Genomic DNA, 19,081 nt, shown 5'->3' with positions numbered 1-19,081 from the left:
TTTATTTTTGAAGACAAAAAATTCCTATGTCTATAATGTGTTGCAAGACTGTTAATAACCATAAAATTGCAAAGTATCCAAACTCAATGCATTAAAGTGCCTGAATACTTACAATAGTATTGACATAAATGTACGAACAGACGTCAATGTCTATGGATTGAGCAGCTATCAAATGACAAATATATGTTAGTAATTATTTAAAAAATGATTACTTGAATTTTTGTTAAATGGTTTGCATCGACAGAATGGTTTAATTCATTTTTAATAAACGTAAAACAAACTATAGACATTCGAACAGTTGATTAATACGAATGTCAGTTTCAGGCAAACACTATAGTATCTTAATTTATTCTGATCTACACTTGATCCTGGGGTACACCCCGTTCCTACAACCGAGGTAAAGCTCTGCCAAAGCTTGAGACACCAAGACGACTGAACCCTATTGCAGGTATAATTTATAGGGCTATAATTTAGTTTTAACTTCCCAGTTGAATCAAGCCATTACAGAATAAACAATTCAAATTACAAAAAAAACTCAACATATAAAAGAGACGATACAAACATGATGTAAATTCAGCAGTAAATGTTTGTAAGAGGGAACCATTTTACCTGCTCGAATTTCTTGATTTTGTCCTTGACCTTGGTCTCGGCCAAAGATTTCTCCTCAAAGGTCTTATTGAGGTGTGGCAAGCGTTTAGATGGAGTGGGTTTTTCGTAAGTGCTATCCTCATCAAAGTCTGTACCCGGTGAGGAGGGAGAATGAGGCTTGGGTGGGGAGGAGTCAGAGTCGGGAGGGGTGACAGGTGACGGGAAGGGATACACCTCCCGATCAGGGGAGGAGGAGGGAGACACAGATGTACTGTCAGAATAGTCCCTCTTCAGTGAGGAGCGGGACTCCGGACTCGGAGGTGAGTCCAGGACCTTATACTGGGGAGACATGCTCTGGTCCTCCGACTCGATGTGTCGTATGACTAGTGGATTTGGTTTCGCTTTCATGTCTTTGGCCTTTTTCCTCTTATCATCCGATTCAACACCCTTTGCCAAATCTTGCACCATATTCATATTGCTGTTATTATTATTATTGTTGTTGTTATTATTCGTGTCGCTATTTCTACCATCCGGTCGTTGAGGAACATCACCCGAATGGGGTACCATTTTCACAAATGATCCAGAAGAGCAAGAAGCACCAACCGACGATTGTGCACTTTGGTGGTATTTGCCTGATGATTTCGAGTGCTTTTTCGTATGTGCAGCTATCATTTCTGCGGTAGGTTCTGGTAACTTTCTCCGCGGTCGTATAGCAGGCTTAGGAGGTTTTTCTTTGGGTTCACTTTGTTTTGTAGTTGACAAAGAGGAAGCAGAACAGGAAGCACCCTTTTCGGGTTGTTCTAACGAATTAACCCTACTCTGAATTAAACTTACTTTTGGTTGATTATTAGATGTAATTGTTTGCACTTCTGAACTACATGGTTGACTTTTCAATATTACGTCCTTAGTCACCGACTTTGAGGCTAGCGTTGTACATGTAAAAGGATGACCTGCCATGTCATTAACCAAACCACTATCATCCAACGCCATGCAAGCTGCCTCCGAAGAACTCGCAAGACCATCACTAACGTTCGGGCCATTGCTTTGTAAAAGTTGACATATATTTTCTACCCTATCATACCTCTTAAGACCATAATAAGAATTTTGTTCGTCATCTTCTTCGAGAGGCTGAAAATAACTATCATAATCTTCGTCATCGTCCTCATCTTCCTCCTGTGACTCTCTCCTCCGTCGTTCTTCCTCCTGCTTTTCGAACATGTCGACACGTTCTGCTTCTTCGATTGACGGCGATACGTCTAAAATAGGAGACAAGTCAATCACTGGAGACCAGTCGGTTGAGGGAGGCCGCACCTTTTGGCGCTTTGAACCCTGATAATCTATTGCTTTTGAAGATGGATCTGCTAGTTCAACCTCGTCCATATCATCGGATCCATTTTCATAATAACTTGGTGAAATCGGCGACGCGCTTTCAGTGCTTTCAGTATCCTGCGAATCTGGGGAAATCTGGTCATGTTCATGCACGGGTAAAACTTGTAGGTTAGTGGGTGACACGGTCATTTGTGTGAGATTAGCAGTGTTACTCGCAATTGTAGCAGCGTATGTAGCGAGGTCAATAGCTACAGCAGTATCGGGGAGATCTATATGACTAGTGTCGAGTTCATGAAGATTATGACACGGTTTACTTTCGGGCATTTTAAGAAGGAAAGGTTCACCCATTGTTGTTATCATATCATCAACAAGTTCCTCTGGCGATATCGGAGAAGGTTTTTGAACTAATGGCATGACAGCGTAGCCTGCTTCGCCGAGTGCATGTGCCTCAGCGTACAACTCTTCAACCGATAGCTGGCGGACTGGGGGTGACACGTCGTACGTAAATTGCAAGCGACTGTCTTTTGGAGACACCGGAGACGAGGGGCGCTTTTTACCAGGATACAAATCCTTACGTTTTGGCGAAAATGGTGGACTCTCTAAACCTGCCCTCCAACTCGGACTTCTCGGGGGCGATGGACTCATATGCGACTTTAAATCGTCTTGCACATCGGAATCATATTTGTCCATAACTTCATCCATAGAAGACTCTCCTTTGAAGTCTTCCATTTCCTCTGCGAATGCACTAGCAGCTAATGCGACTCTTGCCTCGTTCATGACGGCCAGAGGAGCTAATCGGTTTTCAGTGTCTGTACTTATGGTGCTATCCGTGGTCTCGTCATCCGATGACGTGGCGCTGTGAGAACGCGGGATGTTGAGAGACCGCGGGCGATGTTTCCTGCGAAGTCTACCACTGTCATCACTACTTCCGATGCTCATCATCGAATAATCATCACTTACATCGTCCGTACTCATCCCATCGCCTTGGTAATAGTGCATAGAGACATCTTCCATATCCACATCAGACGCAGAGGTTTCCGAATCACTCCTGGCACCTTGGCCCATCGCTGAAACGACACAAAAATGTTGTCATCATAAAAGCGACAAAATGTCATGTTAAGTTTTATTTGGTAAATTAATAATATCCTATAAATTAATGTATTTAACATTTCTATGCAAGTTATTTACGGAATTAAGATTGATTTATCAAAAATTTCAATAAAATGGTTGGTGATTGTTTCTAACTATTAAATGCAAAATTTGGAAACCATAATTGAAACTATATTTGAGTATTTACTGTAAAACACTTGTTTTATTCTTTCAACAGTTTATACGACATTATTTGAATTCGCGACATTAACAGCAACAGATAAATATTCCTTGTTTGAAAATCTGATTAAATGTCCGCGAGATGTTTGAATTCGCGGTTGGTGGTCCTCTTGAATCAACGCAAGAGTAACCACCTCGCCATATCTAGGTAACGTAAAGTATCTTGATGTCGATTTTATTTCCAGAATAATACACAAACCGATTGTAACGAATCCGACGTACACTCATTTCAATTAACTGAGTTCTCCTTTTCACTATATTACAAAAAAACGCTAGTAAGAAATCTGTTGAATACATAACTGTTAAAATTATGGAGAGGAAATCAATCCTGGGAAATGACAACGTAGACTGGTTCTTACAAAAAAAAATCCAAGAAATGAGATTATATAACAATTCTTGGTAGACCAAGAATATCACTCAAATCGTTATTCCTTGGATATAAGTAGAGTTTGCGTTGTTAGTACAATTTATCTGCCTAGAAGAATGTTAGTATATAGCAACATGAATGTATCTTCATAGCATAGCAACATAATTTCACCGGCAAGAATACAACAAGTACAGATATAACAGAATGTTATCCTAATATGTTAAACTAAATCATATACTAGAGTTAATTTGGTTATTATATATCTTAAATTACTGCTATTACTATGTATCAACACAAATTGTTCTAACAATGATATAACTAGAATTGATATATCCAGAATATAACTAGAATACTTGTAATTAAAATACCACCGGAATATGACTAGTCTATATGCAGTTCGAATACCAGTGGAATTAACATAATTAGACTAGAATATTACTATAGATGTATTTTTATCATCAAAAAATAATAAGAATTAGATAATAAGAATATATTAAAATAGAACATAACTACAAACATAACAGGATAACAAAAACTTAAGATTATGCCATGTTTTGGTTCTTTTGGGCAAGGAACAGTGTTCTAATTGCTTAAGTGACATTCTCTAATACAATAGACCTTCGAGAATCTCCCTATCTCCAACGTACAACTAAATAGTAAAACCTACAAACCTACATACATACGAACATACAAACGAAATAAAATGTTCTGACAAACAAACTACATTCTCATTACTGCTGTGTGATATATAAAACAAAATGTTATTGTTTTAAAAAAAATCATTGCATTCCCGGATAATTTGTTGACATTTTCTTATTTCTTACTAATATTAAAATAAAAGGATTAATCTAAGTATAAATAAGAAAAGCAGTAATGTTGTTTGATAATGTTATAATTATTCTAAAACTTTGTGTTAAAATGACACAATATAATTAAATTACTTCATTGATGTTTAAATTTAAAAGATAATCTACGAAAACAAAATTCGAATAAGAAGAAAAAATACATGTGTTACCTCAAATCTGTTTTCTGTCGTTTCAAACAGACAGGTTGCTATCAACAGGATTGATCTGTTTAACGTGTATGTTATTCTTCTGTTTAAGTGAGAAAACTCATTAAAGATATCTCTTAATGCAAAGACCAGGATGCATTGTTCCCGTTAAACAAAGACTGGTTCAACATTTTAGATATTCCCGGAGCCTCCTAATGCTCTTGGCAGTAAAACAAATTGAATAAACCAGACATTCTCGCTTAAAAGTATCGTGCTCGCATTAAGATAACAGAGTGGTTACTAAAACAGTACGTACATTTGATCTGGTAGGTCTTCCTTTTACATTTTTGAGGTAAACACAAGGTCCAAAGAACCTGTACTGTTCACCCGTTTCTGACAAGACATAAGTACATCATTTGACCCAAAGTTTAAAAAAAAAGCCATCAAACATTAAATTTGAATATTTACTATAATATAATACCCTGAAGTTTAGAAAAAAATGTTCTAAACCCAACACATATTCCATTAAGTATTAATTACTTGGGGTCTAGCTTTTTGAATACTAAAAAGAAAGCTGCATGGATGAAAAATATACAAGATTTATGAAAAATTAATTTCTGAAAAAAGCAAGAGTATTCATTCTTGATATAAAAACGGGGATCCTCGCTAACACGTGAGCTGACATCTAAAAAATCTTGGATATGAAACGAACAAATCAGAGCTTCTAGTGAATGTCAAACAATTCAAAACATTACAATTTCCATGTACATTGGTGTGTTCCTTTATCCCAAAGGAAATCGGAGGTGTTCGATTGCCATCGCTTTCATCCGGTTACAACATGTATGTAGACTGGGTAGGTGGCGCTCGGTTAGCCGAGGACACTGGTAACTATACGACTAAAGCCAGACATAAGCGTGTAGGGCAGGTTTCAAACTTGCGTGCAAATAATGCCAAGCTCAGCGATAAAAGAAAGTTAAAAGAGAACCTGCACAGACTCATCAAATGATGGTCAAGAGATAAGAGAATCTGATACACTTTGGCTTAATGGTCTATTCGAAAGTGTTCCAAACCTTAAAATCAAAAAATGTCTGTTCAGATTCATAAAATATAGTTTTTTAGGGAAAGGCAGCCGCCACTGTTTATGAACAGCTTATTTCTTTTCATAAAAAAATATAAATTTTGATTATCTTTCGTAAAAGTTCGTATACATTCAAAAGGGTAGTATCATAGCTCAGTAACTTATCGGTATTTGTATAAATATCATGTTTTTAGGCAAACAATATCAATTAATATCGCTACATTTTTATACCTATGTCAATCTGATATTAGACAAATCTCTTTCTACATACATATGTGACATGATACTTATTTCATAAAGGATTTTCAAATGACATTTTTGCACTTTATGATAATCGATTTGATCCATAATTGTTGCATTGTTGCATAACTGTTTTTATTCATTAGATTTTTTTCTTGGATAAAGGGATAAATATTATAATTATAACCACGCTGAAAAATGTTTAAACATAATTAGATTGCGCAAGCGATATATAATATTGATGACGTTGATAATCTCAGGGGACAAGGAGGTAATTAAAGAATCAAGGACGATAAAAGAAGAAGTCATTTGATGAGGCCAGATGAAAGCGATCCTCTTTACACCTTTTGTAATTACTCCGCGTGCGTAGCAGCTTTTCCACGAGAATCTCTAGGAAGGGCAGGGGTAGCATGTTACAATGTTTTAGTTAAATGTACAATTCCAAATACTACCTGGAGTATTTGCGGACCTGAAATATATATATACATATTATAAATATATTTACTAAAAAGTTGCATGCAAAAATAAGTCAATAAAATGTTTAAAACAAAATGGAGGAAGTGTGCGGGAGCACGGAGTATAAGTAGAGTAATCACCACAGCTGCCGACCATAGTCCTGAGGACCCCTGTAACAAAACGACATATGGTCAGCAATACTGCAAACACGATATTGTCTTTTATCGATGATGAATTTCCATGACATCTGATTATCTGTCTGGGCTATGATGTTGTTTTAAGTGGATGGAAACGCAAGATGAGACCAGTATGGATTGAAAAATCATTTGCAAAAGGACTATTTCTTACATTAACTTTTCGGATGAGACAGAAAGTATTTGTATATGAAAGTGACTAATTACTATGCAATGTATACCGCTTTCATTTCATCGTCACAATATAAACCAACCAGATATAAATCTTTAGATGTCAATTGCTGCGTAATGATTGTTTTAACGTCATCATTAAAACGTTAATACAACTTACAGACAGACGTGCTTTTTATTAAAAACAATCGATAAAGATATTTTACATTTCGTTTTTTTCCTCTTTTATCTGTCTAAGTATTGTTTTTAAAAACTATTTTAGTGGTTAAATTAACGATGTGTTAATATGTATTAAACTGTTTGCAGATGGTGAAAATAACCAATACAGATTCCATTTAATAACAGAGATATCAAACAGGAAAAAACAACATTTCATGCATTTTTTGTCCTGTAAAGAAGTATTTTCAACAAATGCCTCCAGTCAGTAGCATATTGCATCAACAATAATTGTTGCAGAAATTTACTATTAAAATATCTTTACCATTCCCATATTAACCATGAACTCAAACAAAAAATGAATACAATATAAAATATAAATTTCTATTTTATATATATGAATTAAAATGTTTAAAGGCATAAGTTGCTTCAAAATGGCAGTATAGTGTCAATTCTATTGGACAATGACCCATAACATAACACGTGTAACCAAGGATGATGATAAATCGAAAACGTGGACGTTTTATCTATTAGTATATTATTTAGCCAAAAGCAACTGATGATGAAGCGGTTTCTAAATATACTGTTGGCGTACATCTTGGTATACTTAGTATGTAGCACTATAAATCGGTATGAAACCCTTTGATATACAAACCCTGCTCAACAGTATTAAAAGTTCTTTAATCGGAAAGATTATAATTAGTTTTTCTCTTTAACTTTTTGCAGAACCAATTCATACAATATTTTCCAAGCTTGTTATCAAATATATATGTTTGCAAAATTGATAAAATTAGTATTTTCTTTTAAATAAAGGACGTTAAATTTCTTAAACTCAATCTTTTAACTCAGAAATGCGATTTGAGTTATCCCTACCCATTTACTCATTTTTAGCAGATTTAATGCTTGATATAAAAAGTTTATCTAATTAATCAAAAGAACAAGTGTTTCTCATTCTAAAACAGACACAACAAATGTGGAGTCAGTGTGCTTCTTATTTTGTCCCATTATTATTTAACTATTTTGCGCTTTTTATTTGCAACAGGCATTTAGTTTTTGACACATTTTCCAGATGTGTCCTTTGTTTTAGAATTGATCATGACCTGTTAACTACTGCAAATGCCCAGTACCTTTTGATTTGCAGGGAAAGAGGTGATTATTCAGTAACAAACTATATAAAAGTATTTAATTTTGCATCTACATTCTGGGTACCTCTTGATTTATGAATCACGTATACATTATTTAGATATACAATCGGGGTACCTCTTAATTTACATTTTATGAATAAATTATTTAGATAGAAATACAGGCGGAGTACCTCTTGATTTATAGATAATGATAATTTGTTAAGAAATAACTACAGTCGGAGTTTATCCCTTCGTGACATCATGCAAGTCAGCGTTGTGTATGCGTCAATTCAGCATGCTTACTTAATAAATGTATCAATGATTAAAATCGAAAAATAAATACGGCCATTGTGATAAACAACATCTCATTCGTTTCTAAAAAACAATATTGATAATAAAGAAGAACATGAATAATAGAAAATGCATAATATTATGAATAATATACATTACAAACATACCAACCAGAAGGCTAATTGTTTCCCGAGACTATGTGTATCACCCAAATGCTTTGTTTAAAAGTACGTACAAAAGAGAAGAACGTTGAGGCAACATTGACCTAGAAAGCTACTGTTTCTTTGGTGACGAGTCACGCCTAGGGAATTTATTTTTTTGACGATAAAAATAGATTGCGTAACAAATAACTGACGATAAAAAATACAAATCGATCCTTTAGATATGATCACATTCATTGACATTTGATTCATCAAAACGACACGTGACATATCCTCTAGAAACTGATGAGCCAGTCTGTTGGAGGGATGTTAAGATTTACTCACTCTAGTTTGCTTTACAATAATAATAAGTAGTCCTTAAATATGCAATTTCGAATCCTGATTTATCAATAAACATTCGTGATTTAATAGAGGATTTTTTTTATAATTTCCCAACGCGTCAGGAATGGTTTATTTCTGAAATTTAAATTTGAAATATATTTCATGTTCCTCTCTACGATATTGGTTGTGCTATAAAACTTTGTCTTGATTAGAACCGTCCTTTTTATTGTGATTAAAGGATTCATAGTTCTTAATTAACTCGAAGTCGTGCTTGTAATGATCTACCCCTTACCGCTACGCTGTGGCATTGCAATGGACGATTATTGTGTGGTACGCAACCGCACAAAAGAACCACGACAGCCATTGATGGCATTTCAAACAGCACGCTCCAATTAAAAGTTAGGAGTTTTATTACGAACACATGATTCAACACACAAATTATCATTCCCCATAATCATTATATAACAGTTTTCAAGCTGACGAATCGCGTTCATCGACAAATCAAGAAATGAAACACGTTTCTTTCCTTTCTTTCTTTCGTTAACAGCTAGAGAAGAAACGCTATCCCCTGATATAAAAACAACGCACTGACTTTCTCATGCGATCTGTATTTGTATTCTGTTAAGTCATATTTCCTTCTATGAATCAACGCTTATTTAAAGTCAATGTTAACAATAGCAATTACGAAATCTCAATCGCCTAGTTTCAGGAAATTTCGCAGTCTGTGTTGTTCACCTAATCTTATAGAATCTCCTTAGACAACTTTGAAATCCCAGCTTTCAAAATCATGCAATGCTTTTTGGCCTCAGTGGGTTCCATCGCATGGAAAATGTGTAACAAATAAATCAAGACGCAATACCGTCCGTGTACAAGCCCTAATATCCTATCTGAATTTGCTCTTTTCTTGTTTTTATTGTATATAGCCCATGCCTCTTGATTGGTGAGAAACATAACTTGGTCAGTACATTGATATTAGCCTGTGTTTCAGTTTGCAATTTAATTCTCTTTTCGATTTTCCGCCGTGGTAATCAATGTCTTGCATCGAAACTTTGTGAGCTTCAATTAGCCCAATGCTCCGTCTTACCTTTGATGTTTATAACACCTTGTATTTTCATATATATACACAATTACACTGAAAATCTACCTTGTTTGGTATCATTGGGCATGTGGTAGCTAGTAAATGTTAGAACTGGCACTCACAGCATTGATATACAAGCACGGCCAAACATGGACGATTGATTTTACCACAGTTCGGCACAGATTGACACTCCTAACTCGCCGTATACCAGTCTCATCAATTTCAAATTGGGTCTACAGGGACAAATCTTCGATTTTTTTGCATTCTATGTATTTTTCAATACAAGCTAGCTTTACGTGATACGGAAAGTGGAAGCGACTAGTACATTTTCATCACCACTTTAATCTTTGTAATCAGGGGGAGCCCTAGATCAACAAATAGCACAATAAAGAAAACCTTGAGAAGAAGCATCGGATACATTTCGGAGAAATATCAGTAAACCATTAATTAAAAATGCATGCTATATGCTGTTTGTTCATAGCGCCCGCGTGATACAATATATAATAAGAAAACTGTACTAAATTGAAATCATGATCATGATTTAGTTTTCATTATGGACAGTGGTACATCACATTTACCTCGGAGTCTCGATTGACCACCGGAACTAGATGGTCCATCTTCCGACACTGGGCTATCTATTAGGGATTCCCGGCTGCCTTCTGCGCTTTTCTGTGTGTCTTTGGGCGGTAGGCCGGGCCGGGGTGCCGGTACTGGTGGAACAACGGTGGTGGGTAAAGATGTTTGGTGTTGTAGCAGACATGCTGGTTTTTTCGGTATAGGTGGTTTTGTTCTCACTTGTTCGGTTTCTGAAGAAGATCTATCAAGCGAATGTTTACTACCTCTGTCAGGTGCACTTCGTCCATTTGGTTTATCCAATGCACTTCTCCCGTTTGCTTTTTCAGATGAATTTCTCCCGTTTCCTTTCTCTGCCTGGTTTTTCCCGTTTGACCTTTCAGTGTAATTCCGCCCATTTCCTTTATCTGTCGAAGGTTTACCACTGCTTCTTTCTGATAGTTGTTTTCCATTGCCTTTATCCTGAACAGAAACATAAATAGTTTTATTTATAGAATGAAGTTTTCTATGAACATTCAGCTACTACATAATTGTCATAGTCAAAGCACAATCTTACTCGAAAGTTTAACCATAAGGACATAACATTTTCAGGAAATTGCCTTAACAGAATCTTCCTTAAACAATCAGTCCGTGATCTTTCCGGAAACTTCTAATGAATAACTAATTTTAGTCTGCAAAAAAAAACACCCAAAAAAACAAGACTTTTCAAACATGATTATAGCTTTGATAAATCATATCTGAAAAGAAAACTATGTCTTGCAGGACTTTAATGAAAACATAATGAAGACAAAATACAAACTGTAATCATCAGCAGTGTTCTAATTGTAAAAAGATGGCGAGGCTGGACGAACCCTTGGACCTCCGATTGTTATACTGCCGCTCTGACCAACTCAGCTATCCGCTCAACAGAAGTGCACTCGGACCTCCGATTGTTATACTGTCGCTCTAACCAACTCAGCTATCCAGTCAAAAGAAGTGCCCTCGGACCTCCGATTGGTATACTGTCGCACTAACCAACTCAGCTATCCAGTCAACAGAAGTGCCCTCTAACCTCCGATTGTTATACTGTCGCTCTGACCAACTCAGCTATCCAGTCAACAGTAGTGCACTCGGACCTCCGATTGTTATACTGTCGCTCTGACCAACTCAGCTATCCAGTCAACAGTAGTGCCCTCGGACCTCCAATTGTTATACCGTCGCACTAACCAACTCAGCTATCCAGTCAAAAGAAGTGCCATCGGACCTCCGATTGTTATACTGTCACTCTAACCAACTCAGCTATCCGGTCAACAGAAGAGCCCTCGGGCCTCCGATTGTTATACTGCCGCTCTAACCAACTCAGCAATCCGGTCAACAGAAGTGCCCTCGGACCTCCGATTGCTATACTGCCGCTCTGACCAACTCAGCTATCCAGTCAACAGTAGTGCACTCGGACCTCCGATTGTTATACTGTCGCTCTGACCAACTCAGCTATCCAGTCAACAGAAGTGCCATCGGACCTCCGATTGTTATACTGTCACTCTAACCAACTCAGCTACCCGGTCAACAGACGTGCCCTCGGACCTCCGATTGTTATACTGCCGCTCTTACCAACTCTGCTATCCAGTCAACAGAAGTGCCCTCGGAGCTCCGATTGTTATACTGTCACTCTAAACCAACTCAGCTACCCGGTCAACAGAGGTGCCCTCGGACCTCCGATTGTTATACTGTCGCTCTAACCAACTCTGCTATTCAGTCATCAGAAGTGCCCTCGGACCTCCGATTGTTATACTGTCACTCTTAACAACTCAGCGATCCGGTCAACAGACGTGCCCTCGGACCTCCGATTGTTATACTGTCGCTCTAACAAACTCAGCTATCCGGTCAACAGAAGTGCCCTTGGACCTCCGATTGTTATACTGTCACTCTAATCAACTCAGCTATCCGGTCAACAGAAGTGCCCTCGGACCTCCGATTGTTATACTGTCGCTCTAACCAACTCAGCTATCCGGTCAACAGAAGTGCCCTCGGACCTCCGATTGTTATACTGTCGCTCTAACCAACTCAGCTATCCGGTCAACAGAAGTGCCCTCGGACCTCCGATTGTTATACTGTCGCTCTAACCAACTCAGCTATCCGGTCAACAGAAGTGCCCTCGGACCTCCGATTGTTATACTGTCGCTCTAACCAACTCAGCTATCCGGTCAACAGAAGTGCCCTCGGACCTCCGATTGTTATACTGTCGCTCTAACCAACTCAGCTATCCGGTCAACAGAAGTGCCCTCGGACCTCCGATTGTTATACTGTCGCTCTAACCAACTCAGCTATCCGGTCAACAGAAGTGCCCTCGGACCTCCGATTGTTATACTGTCGCTCTAACCAACTCAGCTATCCGGTCAACAGAAGTGCCCTCGGACCTCCGATTGTTATACTGTCGCTCTAACCAACTCAGCTATCCGGTCAACAGAAGTGCCCTCGGACCTCCGATTGTTATACTGTCGCTCTAACCAACTCAGCTATCCGGTCAACAGAAGTGCCCTCGGACCTCCGATTGTTATACTGTCGCTCTAACCAACTCAGCTATCCGGTCAACAGAAGTGCCCTCGGACCTCCGATTGTTATACTGTCGCTCTAACCAACTCAGCTATCCAGTCAACAGAAGTGCCCTCGGACCTCCGATTGTTATACTGTCGCTCTAACCAACTCAGCTATCCGGTCAACAGAAGTGCCCTCGGACCTCCGATTGTTATACTGTCGCTCTAACCAACTCAGCTATCCGGTCAACAGAAGTGCCCTCGGACCTCCGATTGTTATACTGTCGCTCTAACCAACTCAGCTATCCGGTCAACAGAAGTGCCCTCGGACCTCCGATTGTTATACTGTCGCTCTAACCAACTCAGCTATCCGGTCAACAGAAGTGCCCTCGGACCTCCGATTGTTATACTGTCGCTCTAACCAACTCAGCTATCCGGTCAACAGAAGTGCCCTCGGACCTCCGATTGTTATACTGTCGCTCTAACCAACTCAGCTATCCGGTCAACAGAAGTGCCCTCGGACCTCCGATTGTTATACTGTCGCTCTAACCAACTCAGCTATCCGGTCAACAGAAGTGCCCTCGGACCTCCGATTGTTATACTGTCGCTCTAACCAACTCAGCTATCCGGTCAACAGAAGTGCCCTCGGACCTCCGATTGTTATACTGTCGCTTTAAACAACTAAGCTATCCGGTCAACAGAAGTGCCATCGGACCTCCGATTGTTATACTGTCGCTCTAACAAACTCAGCTATCCAGTCAACAGAAGTACCCTCGGACCTCCGCTTGTTATACTGTCACTATAACAAACTCAGCTATCCAGTCAACAGAAGTGCCATCGAAACTCCGATTGTTATACTGACGCTCTAACCAACTCAGCAATCCGGTCAACAGAAGTGCCCTGGACCTCCGATTGTTATGCTGTCACTATAACCAACTCAGGTAGCCGGACAACAGAAGTTCCGTCGGACCTCCGATTGTTATACTGACGCTCTAACCAACTCAGGTATCCGGTCAACAGACGTGCCCTTGTCTAACTGTGTTACTATATTTCCAAGTCAAGGGAGATTACCGTGGATACAAACAGCAACAGTGGAACTCTCTTGTGTTTTGTCTGCAGTGAGGCAGAGATCCTTATGAGTCCACCTTTTAAATGACATAATTATTCTGCTCTTGTTTACTCACTTTCATTGTTTCCATCCGGGTCTCTATTTGTTTCGACAGTGGTACTTCCGCCGCTGGCTCGACTCCTGGATGCCACATGCCACTACTTAGCACCAACTTCCGACGCTTCTGGCAGGCCATGCACACCCATTCCTGTAGCTGAAACACAGTTGAAGATGCATAAAATGTCATCATAAGTATATACCGTGCTGTTATATCGCACGATTAATTTTACACCCATTAAATATTACTAATGGCTTTTAATGTATATATTTTACTGAAATGGGATTGGTGCAATGAGCACCACGTGATAATCAAAAACGTAATGCTGTCCTAGGAAATGATAATGACTGGATATTGTAATTCCACAACCAAATTAGGAACATTTTCTGGAAAGAGTTTTTTTTTTAGTGTACCTGGTCAACCAGATAACAATACAGTCTTTGTCAGGATCAATAAATAAAAATAATAAAAATCGAGAGGTGTTGCACTCACACTCTGGCTCGAGTTTGTACATCTTATTGTTTTTATAGTACGTATCTGTTATCAACCTTAGGAATGAAAATATCCCGCTACATGACGTCATAGGTTGATAGTATAAAGCGTCATCCTCATGTACCACTATGGGTTGAACTGTGTCGTTATACTAAGTTCACTTTGTCAAGCTAATGTATAGTTTTATCAACATTAGAAATACGAATATTGACCTCCGATTTGGTACGCAATTATCGAACTTTCCTTTTCGTGTTAATAATTTGCCGTGGTATTTTGAAAACAAAAAATATGCTAAATTATTTTTACGTTTTTCTTCTTGTATTTCGGTATGAGATTTGTTTTGTTATCTCGATTTCTCATTTTCAGATAATTTTAAATATAGCAAGTCGATACATTCCAGCAGCGTACAATGAAGATACGTACGATACATTACACTCAATGCTTAGAGGTCAAAATAAACTATTTAACATCATCAAAGGCGCCTTGTTGAGGCCCCTATTCTTTCTTTCTATGACGTACATTAATTTTGCATAGATGTTATTCCACGGGTTTCCGATACTCCATTTAACTACCGCCGTGCACGCAATGGAGATATCGAATTCATACGTTATTGCAGAAACCAGTGGTGTTAGTTTATGCCAAACTGAACATGTCACTGGATAGTCATTTGTTCTGAGGCAGATTAACTTCGCACAATTAACAATGCTATCTGATAATGGGTTGCAATTAAGTGTCAATTTTGCAATTGCCCACTTCTCTTCAAAACCCAATCAGAAGCTTAATTCTCAGGCGCAGTAACTTCATTGTAATTCTTTTGATTCAAACAAATGGCTATCGATTGATCAGCCGTTGCGTCCTTAACAGATTACGTTGGTATTTTTCTCCGTGCTAGAGATATCGGGATAGCGTACGCGCCGGGACGTGCTCGCTCAGGCTTTCGTTCCATCGATCCTGTAAATTACTGATTTGTAGCCCATGCTACCAATTGAATGTAGATATTTACAGAACTCTGTGTGTGTTTTAAGCAGTATACAATTATATAATGTGTTTTTCTGTTAAGGGTACTTTGTACAATGATCTCAAGTGTTTTTTCAATGATGTTAACATAATACCCGAAAGCATTAAAACATCCCGTTCCTACCTTTAATATGAGACTAGCATATTTTTTGTGGAGGGCATATTGGTATCACTGTTCCTAGTGCTGCCTGAGCTGACCACAATAGCATTAGTGCATGCTTCATAAATGTTATCAGTATACCTAATCTTTATATCAGGGTGTGACGGGGGAATAAAACATCACCTCGCCCTCACGCGCCCAAGTTTCCCCGATCTTTATTCCCTTATTCGGAGCATTTCTAGAAAAACTGCAAGAGCAACAACAACCTTGTTCCGAATGACGGAAGCAGACGACAACAATGGCGCGTCAACCTGATCATCTTTACTATTATGTTATGTTATGTCGGCATAATAAAGTAACAACAATAAAATCGCCATAGTGAAACTTGATCGAACTCGGTGAAACAACGAATCGTGTTTCCCTACAGTAAGGCCAATACATGAATAAGAAACAATACCAGACTAAACGCCATTAGCTGAAGTAAATATTGGTGTACATAACATTACGATAAAAGCTACTTTAAAGCTACCATAGATTTTACAATCAAAGCAGTCGTCCAATTATGTTATTACGATGTACAAGAAAAGTGTAAGTCTCATTTCCCATCCCTTTCCTGTTACAGGCTCATGAATTCGGTAAGATAAACTTGTATCGCGCTTTTAATTTTGTTTTTCCATCAGGACAATATGTCAATATAATATTCTCATTTGAAATAGGACACCGAAGTATCTGTACAATTTGACACCCTCCTCCGGAACAAATAGCATGGAGTATTGTCTGTTTCCTTTCTACATCACTTCACATAACGTGTGCTTAGTGTACGTGGTTCGGTAAATGTATTGGGCTCATGTTGTGTGATAACTTCTCACGTTTAGTTAATTTCAGAGTTTCAAACTTTCAATTCCACAATATAGCTGTTAGTGTGTTAATTACGATAGTAATCCGCCATACCTACCATTTCAAGGGATCAAACAGTCAAACTTGTCATCAACATTTCCGGCTTTGTAGAACGTATCGGCACGAAACAGACAATGTTTTGGTATACAGCTGAAACCTCCCCTACTTAGCAATAGCCGACATGTATAGGCCCTACAGATACCAAAACAGAAGATTACACACACATGGATCAAAGCCGCTATTCTAAGTATCGATCTGAACCTGTGAACGGCCGAGAAGTGACGTATTAAATAGGTAAGGCATGTGTGGCAGGTGTGTGGTATTTATGATGGCAGGGACATCAAATCAAGAACAAGCTTCATGTTTAAAGTATCCTCGTCCATTTACGCAACTTCGTGTTTCTGAGATTAAAGAAACTATTTTCATCCAGACGAAAGTCATTCATTTCCTTCTTTTAAAAAAATCTGATCGATTAAAAAAAAGTATACAGGAAAAAAATTCGATATTGCATCCGTTAAGTATGCACACCGATAAGTGAATTAAACACGTGTACAATCGCAAAGGCTCGCTGATCAATGTTCTCCTAAATTAAGCAAACATCTATCAAACGTATCGGGTTCAACTTCGGACGATGAAGATCAATTTTCTATGTCATTACACGCTTTCTACCTATTGATTTTTAATGCAAATCGAATTACTTTTAACTACAATTAAATGTTACACTAGTATGTGTGATCAAGAGAAGAGACTGGGATCGGACGAATGTCACGCGACAGTTTATACTTGTTCTGGATGCTAATGTGCTATGTCACTTAGTCCAAGATACTCAAAGGCGGATTGTATCGTACCTACGCACGGTAAACGGTAACGCATGTAAACACGTTTACGTACGAAAAACACCCTCTCTTTAAAGTGAGGGATAACTACTTTAAAACATCAGGAGCGACATTTTGATCGCGTGTGTTATATAAAGAGTCAATGAAAACCATTCGATGTGAATGCTACATCTAAAGTCCGAAGATTATCACTGGGTTTGAATATTAACAATTGTTTGAAGTGCAGGTTTACTCACGGCGTGTAAGCGTTACTGTGTGTGGTATATTAAAAATCCAGATAGTAAACGTTATCTTTTGTGGTATACGGCGATTAGTAGTTAACATTTGTTTGGAACAGTTTGAACATTTGTTCTATTGTTGCAAGTGAACAAAATCATCCGCGGAACGTAGACAATAATGAATAAGAAACACTTTATTAAAATTATTGAAATTAATTCACTGCATGTGCAGTTTCTTTATGTAAAAAGGTCAGCTAAGGGACATTGATAATGCCTCCATATGTAGAGATGTTAAGCCATTTACATGTACGTAAGTCGTGACAACACCTGTATACTATAATACAAAGGTAACCACTTAGCGCAAATATTGTGAAAATGCGCAGTGTAAAAGGATTATAAGATAAGTTTTTGCTTAGCCAATCACGTATGACGTCGCTTTTCGTGACGTTATTGGTGATTTCATGATCCTGGGGCCAGGTGTAACGGAAAGGTAAACGTCTACGACATGGGACGTAAAATCGATGTCAACTCAGAGCAATGACACGTCATCAAAGTGAGAACTGGGGTAATGACAACCCACAAATCATGCTTATGCACATAAACAACATTATATTTGAATCTATTTATTGTTGAAAGGTATAAACTACAATTGGTCATACCAAAGAGATGTTTCACGTTTAATGTCAATGCAAACCTGATACTTCAGTTAACATCCACTGACAACGCCAATGCATATAATACTTGACAAAAAAGTCTTTCATAGAAAACCGTCTATCTACTTGTAAGCAAACCCTTATGATATTTTACCTCAATCGCCAGTAAACCTTTCACAAAAAACTTACCCTAGTCGTAAGTGAACCTTCGAAAGATCCACATTCCGCACAAGTAAGTTTTTCGCAATCCACACAAATATCTTGGCCTTTGCGCATGCCCGAGCCGTCCACGCGCAGCTCGTTCTTCATACAGAGTGGACATAATGGTACGTCCTTGAGGTCGGGTTCCACAGACTGTGCTCGTTGTTCTACCGTTAATGCATAAGCCGTGTAGTCTTGCTCTAAGTCCCTGTAATGTACAAACGATCACACGTTATAGATAAAAAGACAATTACATGCATTATAGTGTTGCTAGACGTTCAAACACTGATTAGTTTTACGACAATCTTACAAAAAATCAATAAAATACATTGTAAAGATAATTTTTCCGTGGTATATAATTTTCGTGTTTTTGTTGAAATTATTATTTTCGCGGGTCTATTTTCGAAAATTTCAGATATAGTAGCCATGGCACAAAGTGCGTCGGTGAGAATATATTAATTGACATTTAATTTCGCTTGTTATATTTTTCCTGAACGAAATGTTACCGCCAAAATCTCAAAAATTAGAGTCCCGCGAATAG

At 38.2% G+C, this 19,081-nt stretch overlaps 1 protein-coding gene across 4 annotated transcripts in view; it reads right to left on the bottom strand.

Annotated features, from left to right (window-relative positions):
• Positions 1-18,724, bottom strand: part of LOC110457754 (serine-rich adhesin for platelets-like) — a 38,049-nt gene extending 19,325 nt beyond the window's left edge. For 3 of the 4 annotated variants that reach the window (XR_002463719.1, XM_021509141.1, XM_021509139.1), the window contains exons 1-5: positions 18,529-18,724; positions 14,145-14,276; positions 10,453-10,909; positions 6,519-6,548; positions 610-2,984 (exon numbers count right to left, since the gene is read on the bottom strand). Coding sequence is in view for 3 of the 4 variants with exons in the window: in XM_021509141.1 (XP_021364816.1) it covers positions 610-2,984; positions 6,519-6,548; positions 10,453-10,909; positions 14,145-14,276; positions 18,529-18,648 (3,114 nt within the window). In the remaining variant the exon portion in view is untranslated. The remainder of the gene's footprint in view (positions 1-609; positions 2,985-6,518; positions 6,549-10,452; positions 10,910-14,144; positions 14,277-18,528) is intronic. The other variant, XM_021509140.1, reaches the window with a different exon arrangement.
• Positions 18,725-19,081: the final 357 nt, after the last annotated feature.

The sequence above is a fragment of the Mizuhopecten yessoensis genome, unplaced genomic scaffold (assembly GCF_002113885.1).
Source record: "Mizuhopecten yessoensis strain PY_sf001 unplaced genomic scaffold, ASM211388v2 scaffold9303, whole genome shotgun sequence".
NCBI lineage: Eukaryota > Metazoa > Mollusca > Bivalvia > Pectinida > Pectinidae > Mizuhopecten > Mizuhopecten yessoensis.
This window is presented reverse-complemented; position numbering and strand designations above follow the sequence as displayed.